At 43.0% G+C, this 22,967-nt stretch overlaps 1 protein-coding gene across 1 annotated transcript; it reads left to right on the plus strand.

The window, feature by feature from the left end:
- Positions 1–5,129: 5,129 nt before the first annotated feature.
- On the plus strand, positions 5,130–21,801 carry mapk6 (mitogen-activated protein kinase 6). Its single transcript, XM_034221201.1, is given in 9 exon segments — positions 5,130–5,361; positions 8,527–9,390; positions 9,509–9,826; positions 17,803–17,947; positions 18,336–18,500; positions 18,590–18,785; positions 19,065–19,182; positions 19,414–19,851; positions 19,853–21,801. Coding segments are annotated over 8 exon segments (2,274 nt in total). The 5' UTR covers positions 5,130–5,361; positions 8,527–9,153; the 3' UTR covers positions 20,510–21,801.
- The last annotated feature ends 1,166 nt before the right edge of the window (positions 21,802–22,967 follow it).

Below are 22,967 nucleotides of genomic sequence, written 5' to 3' on the forward strand. Positions count from 1 at the left end.
CGGGCTGTCAGCCCAAACCCGTCCTCCAGACCCCCTCCACCCACCCTTTTGGAAATGTTGGACTTTATTATGGACGTCTGGAATCCGTCCTTTGAGGGGGGGGTTCTGTCACGATTTTGGTGTTATCTGTCTGGTAATGGGTTTTGTTTTGCTGTTCTGTGTTCCCTGTCTCATGTTTTCCTCCTTGTGTCTTGTCTGGTCCTACTTCCTGTGTGCCTTCCTGTCGTTTTCCCTGGTGTGTCTGATTGTGTCATTCTGTTCACTTGTTGCCCTTGTGTTTCTCCCTCCTTTACCCCGCTGTTTCTTGTCCCGTGATTACCCCTCTCTGTATTTAGTCTTTCCCTGTGTTCCCCTGTCGGTTCATTGTTTGTCTTTCCTGTCTCCCTCCATGTTGGTCACGGTCAGTTTTGTTTGTTAATGCTACCTTGTGTAAGTGTAGTGTTGCAGGTATGACGCAATTAGCATTGCACCGGTTCCATTGACAAAAAGTCAATGTGATTTTTCATTGGGTTTATGATTATAACAGAAGATGTTGTGAACAAAAGTGTATGATACATTTACTCTTTGTTCAGTAAGATAACATATCACCTTTAAGAAAACACGAGTCGTCGGGAGTCAAATCTAACACTATGAACAAACTACACCAAAGTTAAAAAACCTCTACGTGTTCGCTGTTAAGACGTTTAGTAGTCCAAACTCTAATTTTCTGACATGTAAAAGCTTACGATTTCAGTTGTAGGAGAAAATGTTTAAATACCTTGAGCTTGTGTTTTCAAGAAGAAGAACTTAAAAGCTATTCAAACGCTATTGACTTTTCCTGCAGCACTCTTTAGAGGGAAAACATACTTATAACAAGTCATTATATCTTATATTGCTTATATCATCATGCATTATACTGTCATGTTCCACTCAAACATAAACGTGTAGAGTAAGTCCGCAGAAAGACATCCCATCTGCTCTGCACACAGGACGTAATTGTCATTTTTTGAACAGGCTAAACTTGCATAATCTTTTGCAGCATTGACTTGCACACCCTCAGTGCTGAGTGGCGGTTTGATGGGACAGCCACTTCACTCCTGGTTAATGGGTACAGGGAGGTTTTGAACTGAAGCAACCATAGATTAAAGAGCAGGGCCACTATCTGAGCATTTTCATCTTTACTTTTCACCTAATAGTGTTTCTCAGATGGGAGTAAGTGCACTCCTAGGGGTAATATGGAGTACTGTAAGGCTCCACAAAGGTTAATAAAACAAATTCAGTAATGCGAGATTCAAAAACATAAGAGACTGTAAAGAGGAAACCTTTCATGATAACATTTTTCAGTGTAACATTAATACAGCCGAAAACTGAAAAAACTGAATAAATATCCCTGATTCCCAATAAACTTTCAGTGTAGCTTGACAACAAGACACAGTTCATTGCAACTACAGCGATGTCTTAGTGTAAATGCATGATGACAAAAAATTGGTTTGGTGTATTAAGTGATGGATGCAAAACAAAATATTGCAAAGGGGATACAATATTCCAAAATGTTTGAAAAAACTGATATACACTGTACATCACGCCACGAAAGGATGTCTGTAAACATTGGTCCCTGCACTGTGGCAAAATCATACCAACACTTTCTCTGAGTACAGGCCTCTTTCACAACGCTGTGAAATACCTGAGTTGCGTGGTATCTCACAAGAGCAGGGTGTGTGATAACACAGCTCCTGTGAGGGTCAAATGGCCACTCGATCTGTTCTGCACCTTGACTTCAGGTCCAGTGAGACAAACTTCTGTTCAACAGAAGAAAACAGAAGAAGCAACACAGAACAGAGTTAATCCCTCTGACTGCTAGTGTTAGAGAGAGCCACCATTCTGCTTCGGTGAGTTGTGTTGTGTAATGACTGTTCTCCTTTAGGGTAATCAGCGAGTCATTAATGAATGGTGTTCATCAACTAAGTACAGCATTGCCCTGACACGCTTGGTTATAGTAGAGTCACGTGGCACCAAGCCTACACACACATACACAAAGGTTAACACTGCATGCATCCCAGGTCATTACTTAAAGGTCTCAGAAATCAGAAATCATGACCTGATCTCTCGAAATACCAAACAGATCATGCATTGTAGCATCCCATAAACCCCTCTGTTTCAGCCCTGTTTCAAAAGTGAAATGAAAATAAGGAGCCACTCCCCACGCCCCTCTGAGATATTTGGTTAAAAAGAACCCAATGGTGCTCTAGGAGGAGATTCAGGTGATAAGGTGTGTGTGGTGTGGGGGGGGGGGGGGTTACCTTGGTTGGTTATTGGCTACACAAGCAAGACAAATCGTTATGACATCAGGACAAAAAGTGAGCGAATCTCTTTACACAGAGGGGACACATGTTTGTCTATAAAATACATGAAAAAGTCTCTTATGTAAAATAAATAATGGCATTGTCAAAGGAAGAATATAACCCACAGCTTTTCCCTAATTTCCTCATACATGTACCACCATTTAGATATTTTGATAACACAGATGGTCCAGACCCTGCAGCAGTCTGGTTTGAATATCAAACAAGTACACACGCACATTTCTTCCTACAGTCCAAACACGCCAGTCTGTCACAATATGCACAACCTGCCATATGACGAGCAGAACAAGAGGAGGGAGTCTAGCCAGCAGGACAGTCTTGCAGGCAGCGAGTGGCAGACACCATGTGATGTTGTGAGAATAACATTTCTGATTTGTGAGGCAGGAGGAAAACAGGCATTTCATGATTCACAATTTCATATCCCCCCCACTGATTCTTACTATTACAGCAAGCAATAAAACATTAACACTCCCCTTCAGAGGGAAAACAGCACGCCTGTCAAGAATATTTTTGACAAACTGTGTGCGTGTGCTTACAGAAATCAAGAGTGTGTTTTTTTTCATTTCATTCAAATGTGTTTTGGAAGCGGAACACTCACTGCACATTACAAATAGGTAATCTTTTTATTGGAGCTGACAGATAAAAAATCATGAATTGCAAAAACTGGATCTGCTAAGCTTTCAGCCAGAAACAGGGATATGTTTCAGAGCAGGCGAGGATAGGAGCTCTGTTTCCGTTAGGACTGGACCAACAGCTTAGGAGAAATGTAGCAGTTTGGAAAGTAACAAAAAAAAGGAAGTAGAAGAAAGTAGCAGTGAAAGAGAAAGGTGGCACTGGGCCCTAATGGTGACACGCTGACAGGCCAGACCATAAACAGAGCAGTCTCCTCCCCTCTCCGGCCTGGCCTATATTAACTCTCCATGGAACTCCACCTCACAACCAGAGGCACATGGAGTAGGATAACACGTTTCCAAAGCTCTGAAAACACACTTACCCACACATACACAGGGAGATACTGGACTGCACTCTTCACCAGTGTTGGCTATACGGTAAAACTCTCCTGGATGGACTTTTAACTTCTTTACCATGATGCTCCAGTCGTCCCAGGAGAATGTCAGCCTTGGTAAGTGGCAGGAAAGATTGATTTTGGCAAAGGAACAAGATGACATGAATGTGATGACTTTCTGGGATCAGATGTTTGTTTTGCGTGGATGGGAGAACAGTTGATGAGTTTTGTTTTAGTAGTGAAATAGAGGAAAGTAATGCAGGAATGGGACAGTTTGGAAGTGTGTGTCACAGAGTAATACCACCAGCAGAGGAACATGGATAACAGCTACTTCCGTCAAACTATACTTAACAAACAAGACGCCTGGATTGGAAAAGCAGAGCGTCTGTTTTGTTTCTGTCATTATTCTTGCATATTTTTCGGTTGTATCTCGATGGTTGAAATGCACTTCTTGTACCATTCGTTAAATAAAAGCACCAACTAAATACATTTTATGTATTTAAAAGTTTTTTGGATTAGAGTATAACAGCAATAAGACATTAACAGTGACTGTGAGTGGCTTTCATTGATGCTACTAATACTCAAAGTCAAAGACTTGATGTCAATAATTTGTCTCATGGTGTACAAGGGGTGGCTTGCAGCAGACTCTGACCCTGGTGGATTCACGTTGTTAGTAATTGTAAATACACAAAACAAATCATGTATTATTCTTTCTTCTCCAAAACAAACAACATTTGAGGGATGTACGTTGTAAACAGGTATGGTGAGGTGCATCTTAACCTTTCCTGACCTCCATTCTTTCAACTACCGCAGACAGTGGATTTCACAAATGGGCAGCCATGTAGAAATACCTAATCAATCATATGATGATATGACATTTTACACTGTCTCTCTCTGTTTTCTGACTTGTGGAAGACAAAAGTGTCTTGGCTCCATCTGTGAAAGAGCATTAGAGCAATAAGAAACCTGACGTAACTTGACCTGTGACCTTCCAGTATGGGAGGGGAGTCAACACTTTGATTAATAGTATAATTTTAGCATGATACAGTGTTAATCTAAAATGAATAAAGGAAAATATAAACTTTTTTAAAACAGTTTCGTTCACGTTTTCCTTTCCTCGGCTTTAGACTGAAAGAAAAATAAATGTAATGGCAATCATTATGCCTCTCATTTCTCCACTCTCTTTAAAGTTAATGATATCAGATGTTAAAATACTAAAGCCTATATTATTACATTAACTATGACTGCAGGTAATTGGAGCTCATCTGTGGCTTTTGTTTTACTCAGTTATAGGCTTTATTTCTCCAATACCAAAAAGAAAAAACAGCACATTACTTCAACCTTTTTCTAACAGATTATAAAAATCAAATCCATTCAATGTACAAATAACCTATTAGGTATTACACCTATAACACAATTAGGAATGATTACAATATGACTAAGGGAATATTTCAGGTATCCTAAAGGTCTGTCAATTATTATTACATAACTTTATATATTTGAGATTGATGTACTACAACATTGTCATGAACTACGACCTCACATACCTAAATCAAGCATGAAAGGCATATTGTGTGTTTTCTCAGAATTCTCTCTCCATTAATACCGGGCCGGCACAATAATCGCTCTCTGAGTCTAACGCATCCTGCTCGGTCCGCATGGAGCTCCTGTTCTCCATCGCAGAGCCCATCCCGGCCTGAGAGAGGAATCTGCATTCTCGGGCACATGGGTCCCCACATGGTCTGCTTGCGGATGCTGATGCTGCGGCTGTGATGCTGCTGCCTGCATGCCAGCACTCCCACACCATCATCCATTCACAGCATCCACAACGAGAGAGGACCCACCGCAGTCTCAATGGGGGGCCTGAACATGCATTAATACCTTCATTGAGCTCTTGACTTTGTTTTGCTCGGGATGCGTAAGCCTCGTGGCGATCGGATGTGAGGGCGGACCGTTGAAACAGAAACACCCTGCGAAGCTCTGTGCCAGATGGACTTTCTAAATCCGCAAGCTGCAGTGAGTGGAATGTCCATTTTCTCACTGACAAGATTAATCAAATAGCCTACTGCATGCCATAATCGGAAAACAACCTTAATACCAACCTAAGGAAAACAACTAATCGTGGATCAATCCGGAAACAAGAGCCTATATGCGCAAAGAATAAACAAACAACAACTTATGTAAAAAACACATGGATGAAATGGACCAGACTAAAGCCTGTGGAAAGACTGCTTTTCTATCTAGATCATTGCAGGCAGGTCAAGCATTTCGCGTTTATTTAAATTTAAGAGAATACAAAATAATAATAAAAAACATAGGCCTACTGAGATAACTGATATATGCAAAATACGCAACTAAGTTTCTGGTCTGAAGTATTTTCGTGCAAGTGTATCACCTGGGATTGTTTTTTCAACATCTCTCCGATAGACTATATTCTATGGGAAACAGATTACTTATGTTTATCCCTACCCTTTATCATGGATTATTTATTTCATATTTTAACTGATAAAATAATCATCATTTTGTCTTTCTTCGCATAGTCATTTGTTTCAGGGATTATGCCTTTTGCTAATGTATCTAGCTGGCTAGATGATAACTATTTTTCCAGAGCGTTTGAACTTTGCTTTGATTATGGCATTCTTGTTTACCTCAAGGATTATTAACGTTATCATTGAATCCATATACCGTGATTTAATATTGAGTTGGAATATTAGTCCACCTGTGTCACGTGGTTTGTAATTTTTAAGACATGTTTAATGACTCCTGATGCTTTCAAATACTGCCCTTGGCTCGAAGTTGTAATGCTGAAACGACCAACTCTGCAGTGCTATGTTTTTGATAAAGACTACAACATCGTATAAGCCTGTATTAGGCTACTGCATGTAAGACTGCAATGCACCCATAGACTACTGCTAAAAGTATCTGCTACTTTGGCTTCTGTTTTACTTATTTATTTCAGGGAAAACATCACTTTCAGACCAAAAACCCGTTTGTGTATCTCTACTACAATGTGATTACATTATTTAGAAGATAAAACAGTGATATGTTTAAGGGATCTTTAAAAAAAATGTTTAATGTAGCCTTTAAAGTGATTTCAAATACTTGTAATAAATGCCTCAAATGATCTCTGTTAAAAGGATGTAAATGACAACATTTGTGTTAGTTTACTGCCTCTACGTTTTCGTTAATGAACCTTATAACCTAAAATTGGTTTCAGGATATTACTTATTTTTAACTGAGATTTGTGTAATAAAACAATAATTACCATAATTGAATAAAAAAATATTAGTTGTTCAATTATATGAAGCCTTGAAGGCCAAACAGTGGTATTGGTCCACAGCCAGATTGATCGTAGTTGGAATATTTCCGAGGGTCCATGAAGGCAGCGCCGTGACGTCAGGCTGCCTTTCATAGCTGTGCTCAGCCTCAATGGCGATTGCAACAGATCCGTAGAGCTCGAGAGCCCAGTCTACCCTCGCCAGGGTTTCATTAAACACAAACCAATGCGACGAATACGGACTGTGAGTAATATATTATACGTTGGCTGTTGTCTCTGTTCCTCACATTGCCTGTCGTTTCACTGTAAATGTGTATGTTCTTTTTTTTAGCGGTTTAACCCTGCTTTGTCTAAGCTGTTTCCACGTAGTCAGGATCCTCCGCCAACAGCGGCTCCTTTGTTCGCGCTATCCGTGGCTCTCTCTTTAACGCTATCTGTGTTATTTATGAAACAGGCAGTGTGTTTATATCTGTGTTTTCCTTGTAGTATGGTTCACCTGTGTGTTACCGACAGGATGTGCTATGTGATATATAAAACCAAGTAGACCGACCGGGGTCTGTCAGCAGCTTGTCAGCTCGCCGTTATGCTTGGTTTTTTCCGCCAGTCACAGACCGGGTGAAGACTGCACATAGTCGGTGTAAAGATAGGCTCAAACGCTGTGTTTTTTTGTCTTCAATGTGTGCCATGTAAGATCCCCTTAGGGGTTAATCTAAGTTGAGCCTCTGTGGGTTATCTCACAGGTTTATCGATACCCTGAAACCGGACTAGCGAGCGGTGCAGGGAGTGGAGGGATAGTTTCCATTAATGACACCCACGATGACACCACGTTACCTACAGTCTGTGGCTAAAACTAAAGCAGGTGAATCCCACTGCTTGGCTTGTCCAATGCTTTTGTGAAAACCTTAACACATCTAGTAAGTGTACATTTTGACTGTATTCTCACGCAACGCTGGGTCCTTTGTTTGTCTAAATATAGTTTTGTGAAATGTAGACGTCTGTGTTATTGCCATCATTCAAAGTACTGCAATACTATATGCAAAGCGATATATTGCGACTTTAAAAAAAAAGAATTTGGAGTTCTGGTAAAGTATAAATAACACACCACCATGTGGCTATAATCTCAGTAAATTAAGTCATTAATGACACCACGTTACATAGAGTATATGGTTAAAACTAAAGCAGTTGAATGAGACGGTTTGGTTTGTACATGTTTGATACTTTGACAATTGTTACTTTTATTGCTTTTAAATGGTGTGTCTATTTAACTTTATGGCTGTTATTTTTTTCTTGTTTATTTGTGTTTTGTATGTTTTTGTATTGTATTTATTTATTTCTCTGTACAGCACGTTGGTCTGGAGGTTTTAAAGTGCTTTACAAATAAAGCTATTGGGAAAACCCTAACAAATGTAGTAAGGGTTAGGTTTGGCGGTATTTTAACGCAATGTGGGGTCTTTTGGGGATTTATGATTTTGTGAAATGTTGAAATGCTGTGTCATAATATTGGTGGTATCAGTCAAACTACTGCGATACTGTAGATACTTTAGGAGTTCTGATAAAGTATAAAGAACACACCATCATATGGATTTAATCTGAACATTTCTATATGTAAATATAACAGTTGCATTTGCAGTTATCACAGTCTGAGTCTATGTAACATCTCATTGCAAAACCAAATGAACAGTGCCAGCAATGTTTTAATATGAACTATTCATAAATAATCAATCCAGTATCACAAAAACCTAATTTCAAGTGTTTCAGTATTTTGGTTAAAATACATGTGTGTCAGTGTTTTGGGGCAATGGTAGGTTATTCTGTGGGGAAATGATATTGTTAAATCCTACACTTAAAACTTCTCGATTATTTTTCTTACATTTTTCTTCTTCTGTTTTTCTCTTGTTTTTCAGTTTATACCCAAGTAAAATGGAGGACAGTTTTGATTGCGACTGTGGCGAGCTTGAGCCACCTGATCATTGAGGGTGAACATTTACTTTGAAGACTTCTAGGCCAGACTAATTTCAGTTTTATAGATCAGATGACTTGACGGGAAATGTACAGTTAAAAAACAAACAAGAAGAAAAAAAAAAATCTATGAAGCTGCTCAGGACCAGTCATACACTGAATGTATCTGCACTGTAAGGATGCAACTACATGTTTTTTTATAATTGAATATAGTCTCAGTGTTTTTTAATTGGCCTCACAGTCCATTCCATTGCATACTATAAACCCAAGTTTACTAAAAAACGTTCCCCTAAATATATCCACACACCTGGAACTAGAGGAACATTTCAACTTTTATATTTACTCTCCTTATCCAAGATGGATCAAAACTTTGAACACATGTTAATACCCCAAATCTCCCAGTGACAGCTAGACGGGGGACTCAGTAGTCGTCTATACAGGGGTCAGTTAGCTCAGCCGCTGAAGTATCTGAATAGTCAGATCAATTCCTCCGTTGGTGTTAAGTTGGACTTGGAAACAGGCCAGAAGCCAATCGTTACCAGAAGCTTGGAGTAAACCTGAAAACAGTCGCCATGGCAGAGAAGTTTGAGTCCCTGATGAACATCCACGGTTTCGACCTGGGTTCTCGCTACATGGACTTAAAGCCTCTGGGCTACGGGGGCAACGGCTTGGTGTTCTCAGCAGTTGATACAGACTGTGACAAGCGTGTTGCCGTGAAGAAAATCATCCTTACCGACCCCCAGAGTGTGAAGCATGCACTGCGGGAAATCAAGATCATCAGGCGCCTCGATCACGACAACATTGTGAAGGTGAGGGGCAAGTGCTCTGCATGATGTCACAAAGACTATTTATCATATCATCTGGGGCTGGGAAAAACAAAACATCCATTTTGGAGTTCCACACTGATCCTTCTTCTTACTTCTCCAGGTGTTTGAAACTTTGGGCCCCAATGGTCGCAGGCTAACGGAGGACGTGGTGTCTCTGACAGAGGTCAACTCGGTCTACATCGTGCAGGAATACATGGACACGGACCTGTGTCAGCTGCTGGAGAGGGGCCTTCTCTCTGAGGGCCATGCAAGGCTCTTTATGTACCAGCTCCTTAGGGGCCTAAAGTACATCCACTCTGCCAACGTTCTGCACCGCGACCTCAAGCCTGCCAACCTGTTTGTCAACACTGAGGACCTGGTGCTGAAGATCGGGGACTTTGGCCTGGCCCGCATCATGGACCCACACTACTCTCACAAGGTAGGCCCAGTCTTCTATTGGTGGGGAATATAAGTGTTTCATGTTTTTTGTGATGAGCAGTGTGTTGAAATGCTACATAGACAAGAGCTATAAGAAGAAGAGCCGGCTTGGCAATGTTTGCCCAAAGATCAATGCTTTGCTGCTCCGACGCGGGGTGTCATTGCTAAGTAATGGGTAGGCCTCCTGGGTGATGCAGTGTCACAGCAGGATGTAAACAAGACGGGATGTGGTTCCTTGAGGTAACGCCTCTGTTTCCCTTGTCAGGAGAGCAAGGCTGTGGAAAACATTTATAAAGCTAGCCCTGAGAATGGGCTCTATTCTAATGCCTACAAATAGAAATGTGTGGGTTCATGATAAAGTGGAAGATAATGTTCACTCCCAGGGGGAAATGTGTCAAATATTTGATTTGTGGCATGGGCAAAACAGAAATAATTCAGCCTTTAGCCAACGTCTGCATATAATGATAATTTGACTTCAGGCCGGGAGCGGATAAATAAAGGACATGCTGTTGATAAAACAACGGTCTTTTTTTATTAACAGCCAAGTTCAATTTGCCTGAGGTCATTATTTTATATAAATAAAACAAGTGGGTCCTTGAGAAGGTGGTTTTCTTTGTGTCCTTTTCCTTGTCTTTTATCAGATGCCAGCAATCATTTGAACCAGGGCATACAAATCCAGATGTTAAATGTTGAATGTAAACACACTTTAATGCTGTCTATAACCCTGGCATTTGGTTTTGTGGGGCAATGTAATGGTCCCAATAAGTAGGTTGCTTTGTCCGGAGTATGAGAACAGTTTGGGACACCCTGTCTAATTGTAGCCAGGTGGAGGGTCTGTATTGCCCTTGTGTTTCTGTCACCTTTTTAAAGGGATGAGGAAATTCCAATCAAAGGTCATATGGTGGTGTGATGTGAGGACATCTAGCATGGGGAGTGTCTCTCTCGCTCTCTCTCTGTCTCTCTCTCTCTCTCTATCTCTCTCTCTCTCTCTCTCTCTCTCCTCTCTCTCTCTCGCTCTCTCGCTCTCTCGCTCTCTCTCTCGCTCTCTCTCTCTCCCTCTCCTGTAGCTGTTGGCGCTCTTTAAGGCGCAGAGGCAGTCAGACGCTCACTCGTGTCTCAGATTAGTCATTAGTCTGAAGTTGGCTCACGTGATGTGATTCCTCCGGTTGGCCCAGCCTGATTCATATCCCTAACACAGCCTGGATCCACAGCATGCATCACTCTGAGACTCATACTTGTTTACCAGAACTGACCTGCTCTGGTTTCACATATCTTAGGTGAGACAATAGCTCTCTGCAATATGAAGAGGAAGTCGAGGGCTCATAGTTTCTGGGAAGAACTGAGAGTTTCTCACACAGTTCATTCACTGTATCCACCCACCCAACTTGTATACATTCCTCCCTTACAGCAGCTTTAACCATGGGGGCTTTTTTCCTCTATATAAGCAGTTTTTTCCTGATGGGAAATATGCAGGCAAGTGGGTATTGAAAAGCTGCTTGACTGGGTTCATCTCCTGTGTGTCTGACTTTTGTCTGCTCTACTACTGCTGCTGATTTGATGTCAAGGATACGTACGCTGTAGTCCTGTAGCAATACTGACTTTAAATGGTTTTGACCCTGCTCTTTTTCAAAGCTCTGTAGCTGTGTTGTGTCTGTCTCTACTCCGATAACAATAGTGGTGTGGGTGGGGGAAGAGAGAACACTGATATCTCAACCAGCCACTTTTTCATGGCACCTAGTCATCTGATTGAGTGTTCGTCTGGGAGCAAATGAGGCTTGTTTGAATATGAACCCATCACCCCCACACAACACTGGTGCCTGGTGAAATGTGACGGCGTTAAGAAAACATCTGGCTTCAGTGCTGTCTGGACGTTATTGCAGAATTACTGAGGGAAGATGTCCTTTCACAACCACCCTGTTCTAGCAGGCCTGGTGAGGCAGAGCAGCTGGGCGGCTGAGTGCATGTTATTTGAATAACGTTGTGCCTAAATAAAGAAGCGCTCCTTGCCGGGGAACCTCAGTTTCTGGCGTAGTTTCAATAATGTGGTATTGAATTATGTGTCCGTAAAGTAGGCGCAAGTCATTTCCTCCTACTTTACTTTTGTTTTACGTTGCTTTGGTCAATACAAAACATAATTCCTTAAATTCAATTTAGGCTTTTAATAACCCTGGACGGTTGGTTTGGAGTAAAGCTCTTGTCACGCTTGCCAGGAGTACCTGGGCTATCTTTCCTTTGTCTCAGAAAGCAGGCCATTTCTGCCTGTGTGAACTTTAAGGCCGGCCCTCGTGGTGGCCGAGGATCAAGAATGGCAAGAATTCACATGCACTCTTCCAACTTCTCCAACCCCGAGTCCCCTCCTTTTCCCAGCCCGCTCTTTGTCTTGTTGTGGGAGATTTGCTCAGGGCAGCATTTGAAGCTTATATAAAGCTTGAGTTCATTTCTAGCTGTAGTCCACAACAAGGGTATTACAAAATAATACAACACTTACGCTGCGTCCACACTACAGCGTCGACTGCTTCAAAAACAGTTTCCAACGCGTCTGCCCATTCACTTTGAATGGGGTGACGTCACGTTGCCTCGCTTTTCGCCGAACTGAGTTGTGGGTAGCATAGCGGTCCGTCTCCGCCGGAGTAGCCAGCGCCAGCCAATCAAATCCCGTTTCTGAAAATCTGACAGCTCAAGCCGTAGCCAATCAAACCGCGTCTAAGCTGGGAGAGATATCCCGCCGTTCATTTCTATATTTAAAAAAAAGATGGAGGAGAAACTAATTATCGCCGTAGCAAATCACCCGGTTGTGTATGACCAGACCCTCTTCACCTACCGGGATACAAACTGGAGGAACCAGGCATGGAGGGAGGTGGCAGAGACAGAGGGTGAAACTGGTAGGTTTTTGCCTGTTTGGGGAGTTTATATATATATTGCTCACATAAAATCCCCGGGGTTTTTTGCTTTGTATGTCGGGGGCGGGAGATTCATGTGATTGGTTGTTGGTCGCGTTCCTCGAATAAAATCCCCAAGCTTCAGACACGCCCAGCTCCAAGCTTTTTTTGAAGCTGTAGTGTGGATGCTCCGTTACTCTTTAGCATTGGTTGCTGTTTTGTATTTGAACGCAACACTAACAAAGGCTGTTGGCTTTGTTTCACCTCTGTTTTCTTGACGGGAAATGATCTCATTGCGTCGTCTGAATGTCGAATCAGCTTTGAAAGTTCACAAACCAGTTATTTGATATGTGGCTTTTGTCGTATGAAGTAAAGACTACAAGTGCAAGACACATCTGTGTGGGACATACAAATAACCCGTTGATGAAGTACATTATCTACTTGTGTTTGACTATAAGTCAGGAGTTGTATTATTTAAAAACTTGGAAAGCTCCCTATGAATAAAGGATTGTATGAATGCCTTTGGTTCAGCATAACATTTATTAATTTGTGACGGTAAAGAGATAAAAACATGGTCATTTTTTTTTTAATGTTAGGAGAAGAGGGGATAGGAGGACTCGTACACGTCCATTTCGTCCACACAAGCATCCCTTGGAACACACACAACTACAACACTTCAAGAACACACACACACACACACACACTTGACCTAATTTTTCATCTAGCAACAGGCCTGTCTGGATCTAGACAAAGACAAATTCCAGGGAGTCGACGGCTGTAATGAATTCCAGAGAAGGCCTTTCACATTCTGTAGTTTCTTGAAACAAATGGTAGTTTTATAATGGAACCTAAATTAGCAAGAATAATGCTGACCAGCCAAAGTCCTGATTAGACATATGGACCTTATTAATGGATAACCATGGATTTATTTCCATGTGAATCCATGTGAGACTGCAGTAAAACGCCTCTTAACCTGCTATTAATAGTGTTTTGAAATGATTCACGTGTGTGTGTGTGTGTGTGTGTGGTTGGGTGTGTGTGGGTGTGTGGGCGAAGGGAAGACTAAAATACTTTTGGTGCCAGCAAGAAAATATATCGTTTAGGCTTCAGCACAGCCTTTTCCTGCAAATGGAGACTAGCTTGGGGATGACCTCACGGTCTCTTCAGCAAACACCTTTACTGAGACCTGCTAAAGGTCGCTTTGATTGACCGCAGCCAGACTCACTGAGGGAGCCTTTTATGAGTCACTAAATGTCATCCCTATTTGATCTAGATCAGGTGGTTAAGTTATTCACCAACTGATGTCAGAGTTATTGAGATGGCTGAGGCTTTCATTCCTATGTCTCTGTCTTTGTGGTGAGTGGCCCACTTAGACATAAGTCAAAGTTAGAGGCAAGCAGCAATATTTAGCTAATGCACTTAAATGCCTTCAGCTGGTAGGCAAACTGTAATCTGCCTCTTTTGGTTCAGAGTCCATCGTTCTCAGAATTGTCCTTACGCAACGACCCGGTGCTCTTTCAAGCTGACCTAATCTAAATCTGTGGCAATGCTCTGCTAAGCTGATTGCATGTATTTCTCCATTGTAACCACATTCACAAAAGACAGTTTACTGGCTGAATGGGAGCTGGACACTCCCATGAGTTTCAGTCAGTAGGTGTGATCTGCTCTGTAATTCCCCTTTTCACAGGTTTCATTGTGTCGCTGCTAAATTCAGACGATCAGATTACCAGTCCTCTGAAGGAGGGAGTCACGTCTACATAGGATTTATAGGCCCATCAAAATAAGAGTGTTCATCGCACTAATGCACTCCAGCATAGTGTGACGTAGAGGAGGCTAACTTTGGGCAGAACCAGGAGCCAACCATTTTAGTCTCACCACAAACTACCACTGCATGTGGGGTGAGAGAGGGCAGCGAGGGTGTTGGTTTACGCCCTCCCATCCCCCCAGTTGGGGTGCACACAGGTCCATTTCCTTTGTGTTCAGTGTGCTGTTCCCGTGAGCAGCCCTGCTCTGTGTGGGAGTGCAGATTGGTGTCACTGGTGAGAGGGGAGTGTGGCAGCGGGGGATTATCCTGCTCTCAGACTGCTGACTGGGCCTGCACGTGTCTGATCTCCCCCCTGTCTCTCTGGGGTCTTTGTCTCCATGCTGCTCCATGTTGCGTATGTGACCAGCACGGAGCAGGACCATCAAGGAGCAGCAGGCATTCTGGGATTCCTGTTAGCAGCCCTGCTCTTAAGGCACATAGAGGCACATGAAGTCATGCTAATCAATGCATCTATTACTGAGGGTATCTTTGACTGAATGAACCAAACACCAGGGCATAGCAGATCATGCACTACTGTAGTTTTTGAAAAAGATAGTTGCGTCTATGGACGTCACAATACCAGACATGTAGCTTATACCAGTAAGAAACATTCTCAATACCTTATCTGCTACCAGGGTAAAACAACTGAAAAGTGCACATTGAAGTACTTCAATGTGCACTTTTTTCATTACCATTTGCATACTTTTTTGTATTTGTTTTTGTTGAGAACTTAAATGGGTCATAATTTTCTATTTTCCAATAATGTTAAAACATCCCTGTAACGGAGGTGATCTTTGGGGCCGTAGATCTCGGCCTCCGTTACGAATTGTGTAGCTTTGTTGGTGGCGAAATGTATGTAGTGTGTGCATCTGTCTGTGTTCTAGGTTGTCTGTCTCTGTTTGCTGGTTTTATTCTGAAAAGTGTTCTCCTTCCCCATGTCTGTTACGGCTGATTGTGTGCACCGGGGCCCTTTCTCATTTCATCAAATCCCCCTCCTCGACTCCTCGGTCCTCCGGTAGTGACCCGGAAATGAATTTCAGCACGCCATGTTGAAGGACATCTCATTTCTCTAAATGCACTTCGAGGATTGAGCGTCGAGGAGGCTCTCTGGAGGAGCTCTAACCGAGGAGACACTGATGGGTCCTCCACGGCTCCTTCGTGGATGCATTTCCGGGAACAGAGATGTTTCAAAGCGTCGTGACGCACGGTCGGACTTATCTCAGCCAATGACAGCTCTGCATTATTTTAGAAACTGCTCTCATCGCGTCGCGATGTTTCCAGAGAGAACAGCTGTGAGGTCCGTGCAGAACGCAGAGCAGTGTGTATAATATATATCACTCAGTATAACAGGCCTACTCTCTTTATTTGCTCTAGTTTAGTAGATATCTACAAACAGTCGATATTTTTCTAAAACCATTTAGTGCTTCTCATAATAAAATACACAACAGCTGTAGCCTGATTATGCTTTAGGGCAGGGGTGGGGAACCTTTTTCCTCTCAAGGGCCATTTCATTTTTTTCACCATCCTCCGAGGGCCATACAAATTATTGACCTCTTCTTAAAAATCACAGCTCATTCATTTGGCCTTTCTTTCATGCTGTGCAAAGAAAAAGCAACCTCTTAATCCAGATATCTCACCATGACTCGTGCATGCATGCACGATTGCACGTGCACGGTGTGGTATGACCACCAAACAGAAAGATATGGACACAAGATGTGTGCAAATGTATTTAGTTTCCTATCCATGTGGACATGATTTAAGTGGGGGGGGGGACCTAACCTCCTCTAGGGGGGCATGCTCCCCCGGGAAGATTTTTTTTTTTTTTTAATGTTGAAGTTGAAAGCATCAATCTGATGCACTTTGAGAGCAAAATGAAGAGATCAATGGATACATCTCTCAACACCCATATGAAACGGAACTGTAAGCAGATTTACTTTTTTTTTAATGGATATTTTACAAATCACTCCCCTTTCAAACTGTATTCTTGTTTATTAATAACAACTTTTGTTTACTGTCATATAGTATTTTATACCCGTTTACTTTATTCTCTTATTTTTGTATAACTATAAAGATGTGCCTTTACCTCACTGGTTGTAGAACAAGCTTCTTATATTCGTTAGCATAGCTAGCTAACCAGATGCTAATAACAACACAGTTATTGACTGTATGATCAGTATGACAGATCGCCACTGGGCTTTCAACTAAAGACGCAGCCACGCAGAAACTGCAGCATGTGTACGGCTCCTTATGGGTACTGCCATTTTTGAAGTCCCGGAGCGGCGTTCTGGTGCTCTCCGTCAGAACCATGGTCAGAACTGCACCCCAGTCAGACGAGACATATACCACGTGATGACACGTTAGGCTCGTGTTGTGTTCAATATATATGGGATATATCCAGTCTCTGATAGTGTTGCGTTATTATGAGAGAGCTCTGTTTGATTCTGAAATTGTATATATTTATATAAATGTGTGTGTGTGTCCGCATCTGTAGCCTGTTACTGTCTCATTATACCGCACTGTGAATGAATAAAAGTAAATATATATAAGTCATCATGAACACATCTGTCCATCAGACAGAGGGCTGCTGTGCCTCCTGTCATCATTAATGGACGTCTCTTTAAAATGACCGCTCGGAGGAGAGGAGTTCTAATTTCTCTAACCGCCTGCTGCTTCCCCGCCTCTCTCCTCGGCTCCCCTCCTCGGCTCCTCCGCTTGCATCTCCTGTGGGCGGGACTAAGTCTCGAGGATGGGAGTCGAGGAGGGGAGTTGGAGAAATGAGAAAGGGCCTGTGCCCTGTGTTGTCTCCTCCCCCCCATCTGTGTCTAATTGCTGATTAGTGTGTGTATTTAGGCTCTGTTGCCCTGTCTGTTTTGGGGCTGGTAGTGTGTGTGTGAGATCCTTGTGGCTGGTGACTGTGCTCACAGGAACAGCAGGATTGAGGCTGTGTCCTGTGCTCGAGTGTAATAAATGCCCACACCGGGTTATATTTTTGGACGTTCTGCCTCTACCTCCTTGCTTGGTTGGGCCGCTCACTTGTCGGCCTCACAATCCCTTTTTTGATACAACTGTATTTATTCAAGTTTCTCACACAAAATGAAAGACATCATGATAGCCATCCCTACATTACCCTCATCTAATACGTATTTTTACTGAATGAAGTTTGAACACATAATACCACTCCAGGGATCCTCGCTTTGCGTTGGTAGCAAAGTATCTGTTCTGATGACATCCCTAGTCTATGTATTCTTTGGGTAAGGGTCTCACTAAATATGCCATGTCCCTTTTCCACCACAGGGCCATCTCTCTGAAGGTCTGGTCACCAAGTGGTACCGGTCTCCTCGCCTGCTGCTCTCTCCTAACAACTACACCAAAGCCATCGACATGTGGGCCGCAGGCTGCATCTTCGCTGAAATGCTCACAGGGAAAACCCTCTTTGCAGGTAAATGTCGACTCTGGTTCTTATGTCTGTCTCACAGTAACACCTCATGTACTCGCATACTAGCAAACAGCCTTTAGAGCAGGTTGGATGACTCTGATGTCGGAGGATGTCAAATGCTCGTCCTGCTAGTCAATGACTTTGTTCGGAGAGACCAGAGTCAATCTGCATTTACTTTAATTATACTCCTCTTTTGCAAATCCAGCTGGAGGTGGCGAAACTGACTGTTCTTATCTGTTGAAACTGCCTTGAGCTGAACACAAGGCAAATAACATCTCTGTTCTCATGATCTGTTGCTTCAGCCTCTCCTCCAAACCCCTGAATCAGTCACGGTGGATGTTGTGTGGACTCTTCAAAGAAAGAGGCTAATGTTGTCTGCCGGGGGTTTCAGGGGCCCATGAGCTGGCGCAGATGCAGCTGATCCTGGAGTCCATCCCCGTGCTGAGAGAGGAGGACCGGCAGGAGCTCCACAGCGTCATCCCTGTGTTCATCCGCAGCGACATGTCCAAGCCTCACAACCCCCTGGCCAAGCTGCTGCCTGACGTCAGCCCCCAGGGTGAGCACCACTCACCCTTTCATTCAGAAGTACTCAAGTACTCTTACATGTACATGTTTCCTACATCTCAACGTCCTTTCTCTCTGCAGCCCTGGATTTCCTGGAGAAGATCCTGACCTTTAACCCCATGGATCGTCTCACTGCGGAGGAGGCCCTGGCCCACCCCTATATGGCCGACTACTCCTTCCCCCTGGACGAGCCTGTCTCTCTGCACCCCTTCCACATCGAGGACGAAGTCGATGATATCCTGCTCATGGACCAGAGCCACAGCCACACCTGGGAGAGGTATGATGCGTCCCCTCTCAAACCCTGCTCTCTGTCACCAGGCAGGAGATACCAAGTTATATATTTAGCCTGGTCTGACATTATTTTGATATTAGTTCCAGGGAAGAATAGTTTGCTTTTCTCTCTGCTAAACAAGCAGTTATAATGTGAACATAAAGGTCACCTAACGAGTATTCTGAATGAGTTTAATGGTTTGTTGGAGTAGTCTGATCATGTACTGGAGCTCCATGTTATGTGTCTGTTGTGTACTGAAGTCTCTCTCCTTCATTTTATCATCAGGTATCATGAGAGCCAGCTGTCAGAGAATGACTGGCACTTGCACAGCAACCACGACCCGGACGAGGTTCAGGTCGACCCCAGGGCTCTCTCTGATGTAACAGACGAGGAGGAGGTCCAGGTGTGTTTGAATTGTGACAAACATCTGCATACACATGTTAAAACGATAACTCTTCGGTTTACTTTTGAAAGCTATAGATAAAGTTTGATAATGTGCTCCCTAAATGTGAGGATGCATAGGTTAAGAATACAAAAACGTTTCAAACCAAAGCTTTTAGTGTATAGGGATATTATTGAATTTGTCTTATCCAAAGTACATTTGACAGAAAGTCTAATGGTTGTCTGTTTCCAGGTGGATCCTCGTAAATATGCTGATGGAGACCGGGAGAAGTTCCTGGATGAGCCGTCCTACGACTACTCCACTCTGTTCCAGCCGGAGCGATCCTGGCAGGACGAACACCACGAGAACAAATACTGTGACCAGCAGTGTAGCCACACCTGTAACTACAAGGCCGTGTCTCCCTCCTACCTGGACAACCTCATCTGGAGGGAAAGTGAAGTCAACCACTACTACGAACCCAAGCTCATCATCGACCTCTCCAACTGGAAGGAGCAGCAGAGCAAGGAGAAGGCGGACCGCAAGGCCAAGAGCAAGTGCGAGAAGAACGGGCTGGTGAAGGCCCAGATCGCACTGAAGGAGGCGGAGAAGACCCTGAGTCCGGTGGAGAAGGACAGCGAGCAGGAGAAGCACCAGACGGAGAAGCCTCAGAGCCAGCAGAGCCAAGGCTTCGGACTTTGACTCCTTCATCGCCAGCACCATCAAACTGAGCCTGCAGCCGGAGCCCTGTCCGGAGGCGGCCCTGCTCAGCGAGGTGGGCCTCCTGAACGAGCTCAACTCCTCAGTCTCCCAGCTGGAGGTGGCCCGCTCAGGCTCCATGTCCAAGTCCATAAGTCAGGAGAAGGAGGAGAAGTGCCTGGTTAACCTCGCCCAGTTAGGCGGAGGAGGGCTGGGGGGAGTCGTCGGGGGAGACGGCCCCTGGCCCGCCTGCCCCTGGGAGAGCTTCGGCTCGGGGGAGAGAGTCGGGGAGAACGGCTGTTTGATAGACGAAGCATGCTGGGACATACACAAAGAGGACCAGCTCCAGAAGGAGAGCACTTACACCAGCTACCTGGACCGCCTGTTCAGCAGGAAGGAGGAGGGGGCCGCAGACACTGTGGTCCCTGAGACGGAGCCCTCGGAGGGGAGAGAGCTGGACGAGAGCTTCCTCGGCATGAACACGGAGATTGTGCTGAACGTGCAGCTGGACTCTCTAGCCCTGCCCGGCTTTGACACCCCCGATGACTTGCCTCTGAAATCCATCCAGGCGTCCCTCACCCCCTGCGCTGTGAAATGCTCCCCCCAGATCGCCCACAAAACCTACAGCAGCATCTTCAAGCATCTTAATTAAAGAAATATATATCTTCCCTCACAGTGAAAAATCTAGGCAGTTTTGTTTATGTTTTTCTTTTTTTAATAATATGATATATTATTGAACTTGAATCATTTCATACCTTTTTTTTTATCATGGTTACTTTTAATTTTTTTTTTTTTTTAAGAGTTGAAAGGGGTGACTTGTTATTTTTAAAGAGTTGGGGTCTTCGCTCTGAGCCTTGACCACCAGGCCTTCATGGGTTTATGTCTACGCCCTCATTGCTAAACTGGCATGTCACGCGCACACTTAAGTACTGTAAAAGAACGGAAAGCAGGAGAGAAGGAACTAGAAGAAAAATGGATGGTGGGGAGGAGTCAAAGAGACGAGGTTTGTCAGTTAATAAGGAAGGGAGATAGACGCTAGCGTTGCTGTGGGCATGTAAAGTGCTTCAAACAGCCCTGCCTGGGACGGGATACACAACGAAAAGGAAGGGGGTGGGATGTCCCTTTTTTATTTTTCATTTTTCATTTGACATTTTCCCCTGAAGAAAGCTTCCTTAATGACCCTTACATACTGTAAATCTGACACATGATGCCAGCAGAAACCATTATCGTAGGCGTTGATGTAAATGTGTTATCTACCTCAAGGTAACAGCCGCGAGAGACACTCGAAGCCGCACTAGTGCTTTACCCACATGACCATCCTGGTCGCGTAGATGAAATCTGTCTCACTTTAGCATTTAACATAGTGAGGTGTTACAGTAATCATTATTTATTTCTAGCAAATGCGATATTTATTTTATCAAAATGTGTTATTTCAATGTGATTATTGAAGATCGAGGAGTTGGACAGACTTCCATTTTCCTTTCGGCACCATATGGGCGTGGAAGTGTTCTTTTGTTTTATGGTAGGATGCAAATTCATCGTTTATGTTCTAAAAGAAGTCGAGGCTTTCCATTTTCCACCAATATTGTCCAGATGGATATCATTCTTTTTGTTTTTTTATTTATAGGTGCATTCTGTCTTTAATGGAAAAACTGCTTTATGGTTAAAGAAGCGCCTAAAAGTCTTAATTTTTTATCTAAATGTAATGTTCAAAAAATGCGTGCATGGAGGCAAGAGAAAGGTACATCTAAGTAAAGTTAATGGTGAGTATAATGTACGTCAGTTTTAACTGTACGTTTTTTGTTCAATTTCTATGTACTTTTTCCAGGCAAGCATGATGAATTAGGTTAAGGTGTAGCATGTAGAACACTTATGGACTTTTTTTTGTAATCATTGGTTCCCCTGTTCTACAAAATATCTCAAAATAAAATGACTGGCAACGAGTTTAGCTTGTCTCTCTCGTTCTTTTAGGTCAGACGTGACTCTCTGTTAAGTGTTGTGTTGTAACTTAAATTCTGAATGACCACAAAGCCATGAGAGCCTTGCTGGTGACAGGAAGTGCTGACTGCAGTGCTGCCACCTCTAGACGTAATCTTTCATGTCAAAGCAGGCAGACTGAATTACACGCGCTTTGAATCACCAGCTAAATGTAGCTCTGGCTCGCACCACCACATCTCAGAGCTGTGACCAACGCACATAATCCCAGCATTTATTAGGTGTAAACACTAAGAAACAAATCAATCAATCAATGTTTATTTATATAGCCCAATATCACAAATGTTACATTTGTCTCAGTGGTCTTCACAGTGTGTACAGAATATCAGTATGACAATATGTTATGTTATGCATTACTGAAGCGTGTGTAGAAACAGTACGAAGACATTTAACCTCACACCACAGGCACTCTTTCTGTATGGACTTCAACCTTCTTTAAAACATCAACACAGTAAGCTTGGTAGACAAGTTTAGTATCATTATCAAAGGATTGTGGGCAGTCATTTTACCACAATCATAGTGTCTTTTAATCGGAAGCATTTACCCTCTACATTTTTATTTAATGTAAATCCTTCATTATTGAGAAAGCATGGTAATCTTGAGTGGAGGCGAGTTGTTCCTTTAAAAGGTAAAAATGTACATGATGAATCTGATTCTCATTTAAAAGACAAATGTAATGTAAGAGACAAAAGGGTGGACAACACTTTTTGGGTCACAAAGCAAAAATGGGAAATGTAGTGAAAGTTGCTGTGATGGTTCATTATGTATAACTATCATCTTCAGTATGCTATTACATTCTCAATACTGATGTATCAACTTGTGAGCAGCATAAAATGGCCGAGGTGGGGATTATTTAAACCATATTGGTAGTTACATTCATAACAGTACATCTTATAACGGCTGATTGTATGTCTATAATTGGTCAAATTTTAAAAAAAGGAAAGATTCTGATAAAGTACAAGTTCTCTAAAATGTTGCATAACGGTAGATTTACTAAAGTACCCGTAACCCGCTGAGCATGCTTCTAATGTTTGGATTTCCTGCAATGGATAACCGATCGATGTTAATCTTTTGAAGTAAAGGTGAATTGTTTTGGTACCAAAGGTGAGTGGGAT

The sequence above is a fragment of the Gymnodraco acuticeps genome, unplaced genomic scaffold (assembly GCF_902827175.1).
Source record: "Gymnodraco acuticeps unplaced genomic scaffold, fGymAcu1.1, whole genome shotgun sequence".
Classification (NCBI taxonomy): domain Eukaryota; kingdom Metazoa; phylum Chordata; class Actinopteri; order Perciformes; family Bathydraconidae; genus Gymnodraco; species Gymnodraco acuticeps.